Source organism: Pseudophryne corroboree, chromosome 2 (assembly GCF_028390025.1).
Source record: "Pseudophryne corroboree isolate aPseCor3 chromosome 2, aPseCor3.hap2, whole genome shotgun sequence".
Lineage (NCBI taxonomy): Eukaryota > Metazoa > Chordata > Amphibia > Anura > Myobatrachidae > Pseudophryne > Pseudophryne corroboree.
This window is the reverse complement of record NC_086445.1, coordinates 706,082,878-706,101,070: the sequence shown is the minus strand read 5'-3', so window position 1 is coordinate 706,101,070 and position 18,193 is coordinate 706,082,878. Positions and strand designations below refer to the sequence as shown.

At 40.7% G+C, this 18,193-nt stretch overlaps 1 protein-coding gene across 1 annotated transcript in view; it reads left to right on the top strand.

Moving 5' to 3' along the window:
• Window positions 1–18,193, top strand: part of PLXNA2 (plexin A2) — a 398,232-nt gene that overhangs the window by 352,996 nt on the left and 27,043 nt on the right. The window contains exons 20-25 of the mRNA XM_063955325.1: window positions 1,720–1,954; window positions 3,878–4,020; window positions 5,760–6,028; window positions 16,692–16,758; window positions 17,629–17,775; window positions 17,912–18,071. Of these exons, the coding sequence (XP_063811395.1) occupies window positions 1,720–1,954; window positions 3,878–4,020; window positions 5,760–6,028; window positions 16,692–16,758; window positions 17,629–17,775; window positions 17,912–18,071 (1,021 nt within the window). The remainder of the gene's footprint in view (window positions 1–1,719; window positions 1,955–3,877; window positions 4,021–5,759; window positions 6,029–16,691; window positions 16,759–17,628; window positions 17,776–17,911; window positions 18,072–18,193) is intronic.

Below are 18,193 nucleotides of genomic sequence, written 5' to 3'. Positions count from 1 at the left end.
GATACCTAGGGGGAGATGTAAGAAACAGAGAAAGGGGAGAGAGAGGCTGCCCATGGTAACCAATCAGCTGCTACCTATCATTTTATAGAATACTCTTGATAAATGTTATTTCAAAGTTGATTGGTTCTTTAAAGGCCCTGGTGAATGACACAGTGCTGAAGGATCGATATATCTATATGAAAAATAATGCTCTTCCTAAACATGAGAAGATATGGTCCCATTGGATTAATTCTACATATTCTTCCCCTGCCCTTAGAATTTAGAATTTAAAGAATTCATTAATTGACATGCCGCACGCCTTCTACGACAGCCCAGCTGCCTGGGTTCCGGGGGGACGAGCCAGGCTCCTCTCCCGTATCACACACTATAGGGATTACGCACCTCACCTCGCACAACTGTATGACTCTAGGCTAGATGGAGTTGTTTTGATTTGCTCTGTTTATGGTTTGTAGGCTTTATCAGGCCTTATAGTTGGGGGGTGGGGGGGTGGTTATTGTAGTATTTTGGGGAGAAAACAAGAAATGTTAGTATGTGTTTGACATTTGATTGCAGACTTCAGAGAACCTGGTATATGCAGAATGACAACATACGGTCCTGCGATTACCAGTTTCATCATGCAGTATATATATTGTTTGAGAAGGATATGGGCGTGAACATATTGTGTAATAATAATTGAAGTTCCCAGTGTACACTGAAATGTCTGTAACGATGTTATCCTTGTTGAATATAAATACTCTATTCAAAAAAAAGTTGATTGGTTGCTAGCTCTCTTCTCAACTCTTTTCTCTGCTTCATACTTCTCCCCCCTAGTTCCTTACTAAAGTACAGAAATTATAATTTCATTTTGTGGAACATACTTATTTAAATAAAATACAGGGGTGGAGGTGCATTTATACTGGTGTTCCTTGCTGTGTATAGGACTACATATCTTTCTACTTTCTCCAAAAGAACTTGTACTGTATCTTGACCCGCTAGAGATCGTGTCTGGTCCCTGTGCTTATAATGGTATGCATTTCTGCAGGAAAATTTATTTGTAGAGACACTTTAAAGCTACAGTACACCCTGCAACACTTTAGGAGAAATACTCAAAAGATGAAATTCATATAGGGATGATTTTATTTACAGTTTGTGTCATTTTTATTGTCCTTACTGTGTCAGAACAAAACTAGCAGCAAAGTTCTATTTATTTACGAGGTGTTTCCAGTTCCATGTAGTGGGTGCATACCTTGAAATGCACTTGGCAAACAGTTCACACAAAGGAGCATTACAGCTCCACAGATTTCGCAGTGTTTGGCTGCGTCACAGGTTGTGTGTTAGTTTAGCTTGTATTGTAGTATTTTCTTCCAAGTCTCAAACCCGCTGACAATGTATTTCTGGGTGTAAGTCACTTGGGCTTTGAAATAAAGTTACATAGATACAGAAAATTATAGCGGTCCTGGACACAGTTGAAAATGTTCTAAACCATGGGTCTTCAACCTGTGGCCCTCCAGCTGCTGTAGAACTACACATCCCAGCATGCCCACCTTCCGTTTTAGCGTGCCTTAATAGCGAAACTGTGGGAGGGCATGCTGGAGTGTGTAGTTCTGCAGCAGCTGGAGGGCCACAGGTTGAAGACCCATGTTTTAAACCATTTTTAAATTTCTCAGCTTGGTTAAATAAATAAAAATATAAATATTTATCCATTCCACTTCTCTCAGAACATTCTCTGTCTTCTGCTAGGTCCACGTTGGAGGCATAGTCTTCTCTCCTGGTTCCGTGAACGTGATTTCAGACAGTCTCTTGACACTACCCGCCATTGTCAGCATAGCTGCTGGTGGAAGCCTCCTCCTTATCATTGTCATTATTGTGCTAATTGCTTATAAACGCAAGTCCAGAGAGAATGACCTCACCCTAAAGCGGCTGCAGATGCAGATGGACAACCTGGAATCTAGAGTAGCCCTTGAGTGCAAAGAGGGTGAGTCCTTGTCATATCATTAGAGATGGGAACCATATGCTTAACTGTTCAAGAATTGTTCTCAGTCTTTCTACAACCACATAGCATAATAATTTGGTCATCATCCTAGCTTTATTCATAGACTATAAATCATAAATTCTGCAAAATGTAAAGTTTCAATGGCAGCCCAGAATGGTTTGCACTGTTTTGCCAGCGGAGCCATCTTAACGTATGGGAACACTAGGCAGCTGCCCAGGGCTTCACGATTTTAAGGGCCTTCAAGCAGGGGCAGGGCTGGTGCCTCCGGAGGTTCTTGGGAATCAGGTAGAGAATGCTGCTCAGCCACTCTGATTGTGAATTATGCACGGCAAGCCCTAGCTGCCTCATAGCCTGCAACCGGACAGTGATTGGCTGTCATCATGCTGATTGGTGGATGGCTGGAGATATCCACCAATCAGAGTGCATCAGTCTCTGCCTGCCTCCCAGACTGCAACCAGAGAGTGAATGGCTATGAGCATGGTGATTGGTGAATGGCTAGACTATCCACCAATCAGAGTGCTGACAGTCATTCACTGTATGGAAGCAAATGGAGAGATGGCACAGGACAGGAGGTGGGGTAAGTTATGATTTATTTCTTCATTTTATTCCTGTGAATGGGTTGGTTGGGGCCCCAGTGCATTGCTTTGCACAGAGCCTACAAAGCTGTTAAGATGGTACTGATTGCCAGCACATAGGACATCTGCAAAATGGCTTGATCTGCTGTAAAACTCAATTATTGCAATGTTTCTCAGCAGTTTGTTCTTCTCTAGATATTGTGAACACTTAAAAATGAAATAAAAAATACAACAGGAGCGTCTGTGTCAACAAGGGTCATAGGTTCATGTTTCCTCTAGTATGGAAAGTGAGTTTACGTTCCAACGTTTAATGCATTATTGATTTTGTTCCTGCGGGTTGGATCACTGTATTAAATTTGTCTTCTTTTGTTTTTGCACATGTTCTGTAGAGTCGAACAACAATCGAGCATGTAAAAGGGTTTTTGTTTCAGCAGCTGGTCCCTGGTTTGGGATGTGTATAGCTTGTTACTGGACACAGTGCAAGTGGATAAAGAGCTGCCATCTGCTGTCTGTATCTTTAACTAGGCGAACAATAACTGACCTTTCACCAATATATTTTGGGCAAGGGTTAAACAAAGATGGCAGTCTGATTTAAAGTTCCATTATAATTACATTTCAGTGCACCCTGTGTGCTTAATGTGTAGGAATGTTTGCAGTATTTTTGCTCTTGGCTGCCTCATAGGTATACTTAACAGCTGTGTCACTTGTCACTCATCCAGGACGTACCTTCTCAGCATATTTGCATGTATATCAGCGTCTTTTTAGGAATGCTGCAAAGGGAAATTATAAACCACATCTAATTCAAAATGTCCAAAATTCTGTCCCGAATATATTACTATAATATATTTAATTTAGCTGATGTGTTTATACTGTTCGTATGCTTCCTAATCTGTGCTTTAGTGATAACTGACATTTTTAAAAAAACAATGTTTATGAGGGTTGTGCTTCTGTCTGTTGCATCACAGAATTGGTAGTTGGCTTATATCTCTTAGATAACAAAAATGTAATGTACAGAATGCAAATTAGTTGACTCATACACATTGTTGTTTCCAGTAATGTCACAACAAGATAACGGCTATTCTGAGCTCTGTAATTTTGCCAGCATCTGACTATACAGGAGGTACAAGCATGCCCCAGCACAGCAGTTTTTGCAAATACATAATAAGATAGTGAAGTAATTTTAAACGGCTGCTGATTACCTTGATTTAATGTTATTAGCTGGTCTACAGCTCCAATACATTGTTTCCTTTATTGTAGACCATTCAATGCATGTATTTTGTGCAAACCCCCCCCCCCCCCCCCTGAATTAATTATTTTCCGTCATTATTAGCTTTTGCAGAGCTGCAGACTGATATCAATGAATTAACTAGCGATTTGGATCGCTCAGGAATCCCTTATCTGGATTATCGTACCTATGCCATGCGGGTGCTCTTTCCTGGGATAGAAGATCACCCTGTGCTTCGGGAACTGGAGGTCAGTATATAGTCAGTACTGACTACTATAAGATGCAAACCCCTTTGTTTCAGGTAGGAGGTCTGTGAATACATTGGAATCTAATATTGCTAATACAGGTTGAGTATCCCTTATCCAAAATGCTTGGGACCAGAAGTATTTTGGATATCGGATTTTTCCGTATTTTGGAATATTTGCATAAAATAATGAAATATCATGGCGATGGAACCTAAGTCTAAGCACAGAATGCATTTATGTTTCATATACACCTTATATACATAGCCTGAAGGTCATTTAATACAATATTTTTAATTACTTTGTGTATTAAACAATGTTTGTGTACATTGGGCCATCAGAAAACAAAGGTTTCACTATCTCACTCTCACTCAAAAAATTCCGTATTTCGTAATATTCCGCATTTCGGACTATTTGGATATGGGATACTCAACCTGTAGTAATTTGTATATCCATTAGTATATAGTTCAGACGGAATATATTGTCTAGAATTATTAAATGGGCTGGACCTGCAGACAGTTGCGTCAATATAACACCACTGACCTAGAGAAAATCTATCAGTGTGTGACCCTTGTCTGTGAAGTTAGCATATTATAGGATGTGTGGTGGTCACATGATGCCCACATCCTATAATTTATTGGCATATTGCCCAGACTCTATTTCTACCTCAGTTTCTCTTGGCTGATGGAGTTATATGATTCGGTAATCCATCCCTTTCAAGTATCAGTCTGGGGTATAATACAGTAGCTACATTATGCCTAGCAAAGCATTTTCTTCATTTAAATAAAATATGCTAACACAATGCAACTCTCCTAATTAGGTAAAATGAATGAATTAAGGATGTGTCTGCTGATTATGGTGACATTTCATTGCCTGTTGGGATTCCAGCGTCGCCATTGTGACTGGTGGGATCCCGACTAGCGGTATTTTCACTGCTTTCATATATACATGTACATAAGGCATGTAGATATGATGAGGTAAAAGAAATATATTTTTATAGACCATTTTAAGGTTGAAACTACTTACAGCTGGGCTATACACGGCTCCTCTGTTGGAAGGTAGGTAAGCTGCCTTAGTTACTAAGCAGCCTGGCAGCACAGGAGTTAGCGTATTTCAGCCAGAATCTTTCTGGCTACCAGTGCAGGCTGTTTTCTGTTAACTCCCTGTCTCTGAACAGCTATGGGTCATTGACCCACAGTGATGGACTGCAGCCGAGCTAGGAGTCAGTGCAAAGATGTCGGTAATGAATTCCAGGGAAGGTAATGGCCTTATATTAAATCTATCTCAAGGGAGGCACAGATAAGAGGGGGCCAGGTATTCACATGGGAGCGGAGGACTGGTGGCAGCAGGGAGACAGTTTGGATTATGCATGAAGAAAATGTACAAGTAGCAGTTTTATAAATGGCACTTTATTGCAGAGTGGCAGCCTAAAATGTCATGGGTCTGCCCATAGACTTTCTGCTGTAAAGGGCAGCATTATGGTGACTGTAGAATGCCACTTCTTAGCCACATTGCAATAATATTATCATTCCAAGTAAACATTTTTGCAAGCAAGCAAGGATTATAATGATGACGTTCTCTTGAATGGCACATCAGCAAGTAGTAATCTCTTCCAGTCAAGCGTTTTTAGCCCAGACACCAGGGCAAGCCAAGTCTGTTTTTTTCAGTGACCGCAACTGACTTACATTACACCATAGCAATGGTTAATAGTAATCATAGATGCCTTTAATATTCTCCCTGACTAGGTGCAAGGCAATGGGCAGCTGAGTGTGGAAAAGGCACTGAAACTCTTTACTCAGCTGATCAACAACAAGGTTTTTCTGCTGACTTTCATCCGCACCCTGGAGATGCAACGTAGTTTCTCCATGCGTGACAGAGGAAACGTGGCCTCACTCATCATGACAGCCCTGCAAGGGAAGCTGGAATATGCCACAGATGTCCTGAAACAGCTGCTTTCCGACCTGATTGAGAAGAACTTAGAGAACAAGAATCACCCTAAGCTGCTACTGCGCAGGTGAGTGATGAACATGTGAGTCTGTAGGAAAGATAAGCAGCGTGCCTTTAGGTTTCCCGTGAGTCCTCATTTCCCATGTGGGTCCCAGTTGTTCCTGTGGAAATCTGTCACATTGCACTCTTATGTTCCTATTTCACATTTCACTCATTCAATGCGACAGAATTTGTAGTGGCATTCCAGGCGGTGTTATATTGTATCTCGGGCTTAAATAGATGCACAGGATGTCTTTTTTCGGCTAAGCAGATGCCAAGATAAGCCAAGTTTCCTGGATTACATAGTGCAGGTCTGCTGCTGGTATGATACATGGTTGAAAGGTCCTTCAAGGCACACATTTTAAAAGAAAAATCATATCCTCCCAAAAAATTGAGTGTGGTTCAGAAGGTTGACAGTAAAAAGGATGGCCCCAAAAGGTCGACGTGAGTTTTTCATTTTTTGGAGTGGCAAATTTTACCTTCAAGCACATGAAAACCCCAATTAGTGCAGCGCTTCGCTGGTTCTGGTTCTGGCAAGGTGCCTTGCTCCACTGCGCTCAGCACAGGTTACTGTTCCCAATTACAGTTCACGTGGATGGTAAAGTATGAAAAATGTATAAAAATGGGAAAAACCCATCTCGACCATATGTGGTGCCGGCCTTTTTACTGTTCGACCAAGACTGGATACCCAAATAATTCTAGTATGAATGGCAGTGTGTTGTTCTTAGCTGCTGTATTTGCCTTATGATAGAGATAAAGGCCTATAGAGAGCTGGAGACTGCAGGTAGTATCTGTCAGCTGAGGTGGGAAGTACAGCAGTGTTGAGCCTTACGTCCTATATTTTTACCTGTGCACTGAAAGAGAACTGGGCTGGCAGCACTCAAGAATGATTGCCGCTGCTAGAAGGAAATGCAGAATGTCGTGATTCCTTCCATGAACTTCATATAGTACAAGTGTAGGCGAGCAAAGAAAAGTGGCTGTGAGTTCCATTACTAAGAACTAATCATGCATGATTTTGAACTGCAGTCATGTGTGACCAGTCGTTAGTACAATTGTCATTAGAACTTAACAAATCGGTTTTAGACCCTTGGAAAATTATTGCAGCTCATACAGAGTTAACCCTTACATCTCTTTTAGCATCGCCTCGGAAAATCTAATCTAATGCAAAATGACTTTAAAGACATATATTTTCAGATCCCCCCCACTTCACTAATTTGCTTTAAGATGCAGTGAAGGCAGCTGCAAAGAATAAAGCTGAAATGTTAGGACCAAGTGGATAGAAAAACTGGATAGTGAGCACTGGGCCCTCTGATCATCAAATCATTTCAGTCATTAAAGGGATTGCATTTCTCTGCTGTGTTTGCTGCCATTGGTCTGCCCTTGGTCAGGTGATGCAGTGACAGCCTTATGGAGTATGGCAGCATGAGTCAGCTTCTGGAGATCAGCCTGTGACAAGCAGCGTGAGCATCACCAAGATCAAAATGACAAGCTGCTTACCATTGTTAGTCACCTGTACCCTTCACTGCCAGAGAAAGCAGCAACGTTTGCATTGAAAAATATATACCTCTTATGCATTGCTTTCATGGTTAAGTGGTTCAAGAGGCTCATCCTCTATTTTCCTAATACATAGATTGCTGGCACTACCATAATCTGGGTAGGTTATTTAGTAGTGTCTAATAAGGCTGGGTACACACTTGGCGATATGTACTAGATATATCGTCCGAGCCAGCGGATCGAACGATATATCATTCACATCATCCAGTGTGTATTGAGTATATCCCGTGGGTCGTTAACGAGGTACAGTATATTTAATTTTCAACTTGAAATCTAAAGATATTGTACAAGCTGGATGTGGGTGCATGCTGTCACTGACGAGAAGCAAACAATATTGTTCAGTGTGTATGAACGATATCGTTTGCAGAGGAATCTTGCATGATGTCACATCTGATGTGACATCACCAAGTGTGTACCCAGGAAATAGGATGAAACAAGAAAGTACAGTAGTCGTACGAAAGTATCTCACCTCCCTACACCCGTTTCATGTTCTAACCTTAATCTTTACAATCAGAGTACAAATTTCAACCTCCTAAATGTATCCAGAGCTGTATGTAAAGTACAAATAGCGTGATTTTGTGCCTAAAGGTGCCCATACACTAGAAAGAGGTATCACATGTGCTCCGTCGCATGTGATACCCCGTCAACTCCCCGCCAGCCGCCGGCAGCTTCTGGACTCACGATATTGTGAGTCCAGATCACCTCATTCACCATGTGCTAATGTTTGATCGCATGCGATCTAACATTAAAGCACATCATCGCAAGCAACAGGACCAGATCTTACCTGCCGCAGGTAATAGCTGAAAACCCTGCTTACTATCCCCCTGGAGCACGCCTCGGATTGCAATCGTAAGTGGACCACATGTGATGTGGTCCACTACATCAGCCCGATGTGTCGATATCGTGCCAAAAGGCATGAAATTGTTCTAGAGTGTGGGCACCTTTAGACATGCGGACCAGAGATCTCCCTCCCGTATTTATTTTATGCACTGGAGATGTAAGTTATCAGATCTATTATATTGCTAACCAAGACTCATGTCTAGGTCATGGTCAGCACTGGATGCAAGAGTTATGTATTGCACAGCTGTAACAACTACTATGGCAGATGTATTAACCTGGAGAAGGGATAAAGAAGTGATAAACCAGTGATAAGCACAAGGTGATAACGCACCAACCAATGGGGCAGATGTATTAACCTGGAGAAGGCACAAGGAAGTGATAAACCAGTGATAAGTGCAAGGTGATAGACGCATCAGCCAATCAGCTCCAATTTGTAAATTAACAGTAGCTGTTTGGCTGGTGCATTTATCACCTTGCATTTATCACTGGTTTATCACCTTCCTTATGCCTTCTCCTGGCTTAATACATCTGCCCCACTGTTCCAGCATAAAAGGGTAGAGGGCAGGGAGTACATACCTATGGAACTGAACAAGCCTTTAACACTGTGACTCCACAGAATAACATTGCAGCTATCTTTGACCTTTTTCAAAGTCACCACAAATAAGGTCTCCGCTCACTCCATGACAATTTCCGAGCTGAGTGTATGTAACCTGTAGCTACAGTGAGAGGTACATGATAAATCTAATTGATTCTAATCAATAACAACATATCAAACGCTACCTCTTTATCTGAAAATATCAGTGCTCTTATCATGTCTGCATATTGCAGTATCATCTGTTCTATCTCCTGGGAAGGCAGTGCACATGCCTTTTCCTCTGTACCTATGTGCACAGATGCTGGAGCGAGTGTATCTGCTGTAGAAAGTAAGGGGTCCGTCTCCTTAGGGCTTGCAGATTTGGCAATAAAATATTGAACAAATGGTCTTTAAAAGTAAAGATGGGAATATTGTTTTATGTTTTTTGGCTCCTTGTTACAGTACCCCATGTGTTCAATTCTCTTATTTGCACGTGGGATGAATGCAGCAGATCAACATATATTAGGGCAAAAAAGTCTGTTTCATGCAAGATGCTGCCATATTTTCTGCCTCATTCAGTAAATAAATTGACCGATATAACTTGGATCGCTGCTCACAGCCTTGGTTTGTGGAATCACTGAATCCTGCAGAAATCTCCATCCTGTATTTGAAAAGTTTTGCAGTCCCCTGCACCACCCTCTATAAATCCCCTACAGGATCAGAAGACCACCATTCCTGTTAGCTAAGGACAGGAAACAGGCTACAGTGGGCACAGTCACCAACACTGGACAACTGGAGATTTGAAAATCTTTGGCCTGATAAATCATGATTTCTGTACAACATGCAATTTGACATATGCTACATGAATCCATGGATCCATCTTGCCTTGTGTCAATGGTTCAAGCTGGTGGTGGTGAGATGTAATGGTGTGGGGAGAATATTTTCAAGGCCTCTTAATGCCACTTGTGCATTGACCATTTGTCTACCTATAAGGCCAGTCTAACCATTTTCTAATGGCTAATTATAGAAGTATAATATGCCATGTCACAAAGCACTTGTCACCTCAAGCTTGTACCACAAACATCAAAATGAGTTCAGCATACTCCAATGTCCTCCACAGTCACCTGATCTGAAACTAATAGAGCACCTTTGGGATGTGGTGGAATAGGAGATTTGCCGCATGAACGTGTAGCTGACAAATCTGCAGCAACTGTGTGATGTTATTATGTCACCATGGATCAGAATCTACACTTGCAAGAAAAAGTATGTGAACCCTTTGGAATTTCCTGGATTTGTGAATAAATTGGTCATAAAATGTGTTCTGATCTTCATCTAAGTCACAACAATAAACAAACACAGTCTGCTGAAACTAATACCACACAAACAATTATATGTTCTCGTTTTTATTGAACACACCATGTTTAATAACTGGTTGACCCTACTTTGGCAGCAATAACCTCAACCAAGCGTTTCCTATAGTTGCATATCAGACCTGCACAATGGTCAGCGGGAATTTTGGACCATTCCTCTTTACAAAACTGTTTCAGTTCAGCAATATTCTTGGGTAGTCTGGTGTGAATCTCTTTCTTGAGGTCATGCCACAGCATCTCAATCGGGTTGAGGTCAGGACTCTGACTGGCCACTCCAGAAGGCTTATTTTCTTCTGTTGAAGCCATTCTGTTGTTGATCTACTTTTGTGCTTTGGGTTGTTGTCCTGTTGCCTCACCCATCTTCTGTTGAGCTTCAATTGGTGGACAGATGGCCTTAAGTTCTACTGCAAAATGTCTTGATAAACTTGGGAATTCATTTTTCGGTCGATGATAGCAATCTGTCCAGGCCCTGAGGCAGCAAAGCAGCCCCAAGCCATGATGCCCCCTCCACCATACTTCACAGTTGGGATGAGGTTTTGATGTTGGTGTGCTGTGCCTTTTTTTCTCCAGACATAGTGTTGTGTGTTCCTTCCAAACAACTCAACTTTGGTTTCATCTGTCCACAGAATATTTTGCCAGTAGTGCTGTGGAACATTCAGGTGCTCTTTTGCAAACTTCAAGCGTGCAGCAATGTTTTTTTTTGGACAGCAGTGGCTTCCTCCATGGTATCCTCCCATGAACTTCATTCGTGTTCAGTGTTTTACGTATGGTAGAGAGATGTTAGCATGTGCCAGAGATTTCTGTAAGTCTTTAGCTGACACTCTAGGATTCTTCTTCACCTCATTGAGCATTCTACGCTGTGCTCTTGCAGTTATCTTTACAGGACGCCCACTCCTAGGGAGAGTAGCAACAGTGCTGCAACAGTGCTGAACTTTCTCCACTTATAGACAATTTGTCTTACCGTGGACTGATGAACATCAAGGCTTTTAGAGATACTGTGTAACCCTTTCTAGCTTTATGCAAGTCAACAATTCTTAATCGTAGGTCTTCTGAGAGCTCTTTTCTGCGAGGCATGGTTCACATCAGGCAATGTTTCTTGAGAATTGCAAACTCAAAACTGGTGTGTGTTTTTTATAGGGCAGGGCAGCTTTAACAAACACCTCCAATCTCGTCTCATTGATTGGACTCCAGGTTGACTGACTCCTGACTCAAATTAGCTCTTGGAGAAGTCATTAGCCTAGGGGTTCACATATTTTGTCCACCCTGCACTGTGAATGTTTACATGGTGTATTCAATAAAAACATGAGAACATATAATTGTGTGTGTGGTATTAGTTTCAGCAGACTGTGTTTGTCTATTGTTGTGACTTAGATGAAGATTAGAACACATTTTATGACTAATTTATGTACAAATCCAGGAAATTCCAAAGGGTTCACATATTTTTTCTTGCAACTGTATAAGGAATGTTTGCAGACTTCGTTGAATATATGCTACAAAGGAATCAGGCAGATCTTAAGGGCAAATGGGTAAATATTTTAAATGAATAGGGATTAACAGGCAGATGTACTAAGCCTTTGAGAGTGATAAAGTGGAGAGAGATAAAGTACCAGCCAACCGGCTCCTAACTCTAATTTTCCAAACACAGCCTATAACATGACAGTTTTTAGCTGATTGGCCGGTATTTTATCGTTCTCCACGGCTTAGTACATCTCCCCTCTATTATCTCAAGCTAGTGTGAGTTAATCGTTTCCTTTGATAACAGAGACAGAAAACCAGTTGCTGTTGAACTACAATTTCCAGCATTTATTGCCACCATAAGACTTGTAGATCTGCAACAGCTGGAGAGCTACCGGTTGCATGACTCCACTGTTTGCCAGAACTTTGCTTTTGGCTTTGTGCCTGGTAGACCGGTTTTAAGTTAATCTTATCATAGTTGGTGGCCATTTTTAATTAGCTCCCCTTTGACCCCCAGTTATGTAAAAGTTTATCCTAAGCACAGGTTCCGATTTCAAATACAACAAGTGTGGTTTTGTGCACAGGAAATTGCAGTTGATTCTTGTGTGTCCGTTAACACAGAAACTGTCCCACAAGACACAATAATGGAATCCTTGTTAATTTCCCCTGGGGATTGTGGGAGAGAGAAGAGGAGAGAGGAGGGGGTGACTCTGCTTCTACTGCCAGCGCTTAATATTAGTTCATCACTCCTACCGAGCCGGCTAAAAATAGGCATAGAATAAGGGATATTAACCCTTGTGCTGCACAGTTATGATTATTTTAGCCTCTCTCTGCATATGTTTAACATGTTCAGCACCAGGGTATGCATGTACTGTACCACTTGAATTGAAAATATCCTTTTTTACAAAGTTATTAGAGAATATAAAAAAAATGGTTCAATTTTGGTAAAATGGCAGAAAGAAGCTGTAATCGATGCGTACATGTGTTTCTAGGGGAGAAAGGCAGGAGAACTGTAGGGAGTTCCGCAAACCCCTGCCTAACCAGATCCACTATTAACTAAAATGAGCAGGAAAAGTCAATGTTTGCAGCTAGCGTTTCCAATACTTATTCTGTGTCTTTTTAGTTAAGTCCATATCCTAATCAAATCATGTCCCTCGTCTTCTCTCTGCCGTGCCATTAATAAGAAATGTTCCCAATGACGTCTCTAATGCTGAGATACCGGATTGTGGGGAAAATAAAGAGATGGATTAACCCTGTTATGTCCAGTGAGATCTGCAGCACATTAATGCAAAGGCTCAAACAGTGCCGCACCCTAGAGGCCTCTCAGCAAGGACACATCCATTATTTTTGGGAAACTGTAAATATTAATGCGGAGCAGGAAAGATCAGCCATAGCCTAAGGGAGAATACACAGTAAGGGGAAAGAAAAAGAGATAGAATAAAAATCCGGAGCTGTATTCCGGCAATTTAATTACATGCTTGGTTGTTTCAAAATGAAATTTGTTTGGTGACGGGATACGGAGGCAGACAGATTCCTTGAATAAGGTAGTGGGGTGAGGTCCTTAGAGGGTGGGGAAAGACAAGGGATGAAAGGGAAAGCTGAAGATGGCGTGCGTGATCAGGGGGAATAAGAAGCACAGGGTTACAAGGGTAAGGCAGGTGGTGTAGAACCAAATGCCACTTCCGAGTAGACATTTATTATATTGTAATACAATGTCATTATCACATATAATGAAGGTGTCCAGCTTTCCTTTTAGTATCTATTTGTTCAACATTCGCATTCTGTGTTATATAATTGCTGTGAGAATGATACACTGATTGAGAAATGTATTATAGAACACGTTGCAAGACCACCTGTATTATTCTTACTAAACTAATATTTCCCCTAGAGACTGGACAACAAGCTTTACAAATCAGGCCCTTAGCATGAAATTTATGGGATGTAGAGTTAGGGAGCATGGAAATAAAATGCTGAAATGGCTGAGACTTTGCAGTAATTAGTTGTTTAGAATTTAGAAGCTTAGCTGGAATTTGCAGGAGATATTTCTGACAACATGCAAAGCGTGCACTATATTACATTTCATCCCCTATAATTTAATACTACGTACTGTAGGTTTGGTTTTGCTGATGTAGGTGGCATTTCCTATCCGCCAGCAGCCCTTTCCAACAGGATGCCCTTTCAAAATAGTGGTTCTCCAACATATTATAATATTCCTGCTAGCATTAGCTCTTGTTATATCAAGAACAGAACCAGTACTTGCAAATTACTTGCTGGGCATCAAAGCACTGTGCAATAACACATATCATGACTTTTACTGCGCATACATTTCCATCCTGTGTTACATAATAGTGTGTCCAGATCTATAAGCACCCAACATTCATTTAGGATTAAGGAGCACATGTACTAAGCAGTGATAAAAGTGGAGAAGTGAGCCAGTGGAGAAGCTGCCCCTGGCAACCAATCAGCTGCTCCGTATATGTTTATAGTATGCAAATTATAAATGTTACGTCAATTCTGATTGGTTGCCATGGGCAACTTCTCCACTGGCTCACTTCTCCACTTTTATTACTGCTTAGTTAGTACATGTCCCCGTAAGTGTGATAGTTCACAGTTATATTGCTGATGTACTATACAGGTAAGGTAAATCTATCTTTCTTGAACTATGATTATGCTGGCCATAAGATAAAGTAAGATTGTTACAAATTTTGTAACGATTGGCACAAATGATTAGATTTGAATGGAGGAAACAAGTAACATAATTCCTTCTTGAATTTTATTTTAAACTGTTTTGTTGTTTACAAATGGAATTCACTGTCTCTAGCATTTTTTATTGTGGCACAAGTTAAAATGTATAAACCCCAGTATTAGACATGTCTGCCCCTATTCCAGGAGCTGAACACCCTGTTGGGTGTGTTTCTGTTTCTGTAAGATGAGAAAAGAAACGCAGTAATTATGGCTGCTGTGCAGAGAAGAATATAAAAAAGCAGAGATTTGTTGTAATAATCTCTGGGGTTTTGAAAATCGCGCAGCTCAGAAAAAATTACAGACGTTTTTTGAAAGGCAGATTTGTTCATCCTTTTGTGAAGCTTAATATGAAGTGAGAACGGCTTGCACAGGATTAAAATCATGAGAAGAAGGACAAAGACCACTTACTGTATGCGTGGTGATCTACAGTACCTTCCATGCACTGCGGGATACAAAACCAGCTCCGTTCATTTAAACCAGTTGTCGGGGAACAGGGGTAAATTACCCCAAATGGGGTAAAAATTAAATTCCTGGGGGTAATGGACGGTCGCGCTGCCGAGACACAGCCCCGTCCAGCACCGTCTGGATCGCAATGTGACGTGCTGATGTCACACCGCGCTCCCTCCTGCCCGCCCTGTGCTGTGCTCCTGGCCACCATGTGCTGTGGTCCTGGCCGCGGTGTGACGTGCTGACGGTGGGAAATTCCCACTGACATTACTTAGGTGAGGATGTGACCATCTGTCTCCTAAAAGTCGTGTCCTCCCTCATCCATCTTTCTTACATTCATTCTGGTGCTTTGGGGAGAAAGTGTTAATTAACCCATACATTGCCAAAAAATAATTGGCGGAAAAAAGAAAAGAAATCATTATATATATATATATTATATATATATATATATATATATATACACGCAGTATCTCAGAAATGCCATATAAGCAGTGATAACCAGTATATATGCACAATAATATATGATTTCCTTCCTTTCAAATCAAGGGGGTAACGTCAACGTATCTAAATATATTTTGGGGTAAAAGGTAAAAAGTTCCCTGACCCCTGATTTAAACAGAGCAGTGATCCTCTCAGGGAGGCTGATGAAGTACATACTGTAACTTACCCTCTAACCTGGTGATCAATGTGGGTACTTCTCTAAAATTAGGGGTCACTTCATACACTCACTCATACTTAAAGGATTTTCCACAAATTATTGCTACTAAAAATTCTGCTTTCTCAAGGAAACGTTACACATTATAATATGTTTCTAACCAATCCACTTGTGTGCTGGAGATTTTATCCAACAGGTAACTTGTGCGAATCATACCCCCCCCTCCCTTCCATCTCCAGAACAGAACTTAGGCCACAAACACACTTTTACAATTTTTTTAACTTTATAATGAGTATGGGTCGTTGGGTCGACTCAACTTAGGTCAACAGTCATTAGGTCGACCACTGAAGGTCGACATGTACTAGGTCGACATGGGCATTAGGTCGACATGTACTAGGTCGACAGGTGAAAAGGTCGACATGAGGTTATTATACTTTTTTCTGTGTTGTTTTCTTCATAAAGTGACGGGGAACCTCAATTAGTGCGCCATGTCCCCTCGCATGGCTCGCTTCGCTCGTTTCAATCGTAGTTCACGTGGATCGTCAAGTATGGAAAAATCCCAAAAATGAAAAAAAGTTTTTGAAAAACTCATGTCAACCTTTTGACCTGTCGACCTAGTACGCGTCGACCTAATGTCCGTGTCGACCTTCAGTGGTTGTCCTAATGACTGTCGACCTAAGTTGTGTCGACCTGACAACCGTATCCCTTTATAATAATAGTAAATAAATGTACACAGAGCTTAGTGCTGCGGAAAAGCTGATAAAGGTTAAATATTGTTTTTCTTCAATGTGAAAACAAAAAATAAAGCAAATCACAATACATTTAAAGTTGTAAATCATCTTTGAAATTGTGGAATATAAATAACATATATTTGTATAAACAGACTTTTTCTTGCATTCGTAGACACAGGAACAAAAGCTTGGCAGACTTTCAGACTTAACAGAAGCATTAAATCTCACAGTAATAGCGATGGTGCATATAAAGGTTAGACAGGCTTCTTGTGTAGTGCGACAGCACATTGTAACCCTGCTGGTTTTTTCTTTCACTGTAGGACCGAGTCTGTGGCAGAGAAAATGCTGACTAACTGGTTTGCTTTTCTTCTGCATAAGTTCCTCAAGGTATGATAATCAGCTGTGTATTCCTTTCTGTTTATTTTATAGTTTTACATTTGTCACAGACACCAAAACGCTTGTTACAGAAACAAGAAATGTCCACAGCCCCACAAATAGACACTATTTGGTCACTGAAAACATTAATTATTACATACATGACTAGAAATCACTTACTTTTCAGACATACACACATGCATAATATATAGTAGTACATACTTTGATATGACTTAAAATACATACACACAATAAACTAACATATGACAGAATAATATTGCACATACATGTGTGAGACTAAACTATATATATATATATATATTGGTTCACAAGCTGACATGATGGATTAAAAGCACTTAGCACCTTTACCGTTTTCCAGCCTGCTTAGTCTCTGAGTGCCGCTGATTGATGTACTGCTGATGATTACACACATATATATATATATATATATCTATCTGACATTCTGACATTAGTACATATACATGAATAATGGAAAACAATACGTATACAGTACATGAAAATAATTCAACCCCAAATACTGACTAGCATTGTGCTGTTCATCTTTTCTGGTTCTGGTTCACCCCAGCCAAACACTCAATACTGCACCTGTTGTTGTATTACTACATGATAAGCTGAACGCAAAACATAAGCACAGACATATAATTATTGATTGATTAATTTATTTATTTACTTATTCAGCAATGAAATGTAATGTTAGGGTTCAATGAAATTTTTTTCCTTGCACTTCAGTATATGATGTCATCCATTCTATGGCCAATTTATTACAGACCAACTGTTACATGACACAAATAACACATGGTGACTGTATATTTGATTCGTCAAGTCCGCAATCAGTCACAATTTTTCTAACGGTTATTGCAGGAGTGTGCTGGGGAGCCCCTCTTCATGTTACACTGTGCTATAAAGCAACAAATGGAGAAAGGACCTATAGATTCAATCACTGGAGAAGCCCGCTACTCACTGAGTGAAGATAAATTGATTCGGCAGCAGATTGAATACAAAACACTGGTAAATATAACAGGAGCCCACAAGGGGGTGTGGTAGAGTTATGTAGCACATTGAAATTCTGCCCTGACTGGTAAACTGTAATTAGTTTGAGTCTCTGTCAGTCTTCTGTAAAGCGTCTTCCTTTCATTGTGTGCAGATCCTGAACTGTGTGAACCCTGACAATGAGAACAGTCCAGAGATCCCGGTGAAGGCATTAAACTGTGATACTATCACTCAGGTCAAGGAAAAGATCTTGGATGCAGTGTATAAAAATGTGCCATATTCTCAGAGGCCGAGAGCCGTAGACATGGACTTGGGTATGTAAATAGAAGATTGTTTCTAGTCCACTTTTTAAACAATCATTATAACTAGTGAAAGCTGGGAATCTTTAGACATCTGTAAATTCTGGCTTGTTTGGGGAGTTTATGCAAAACAAATA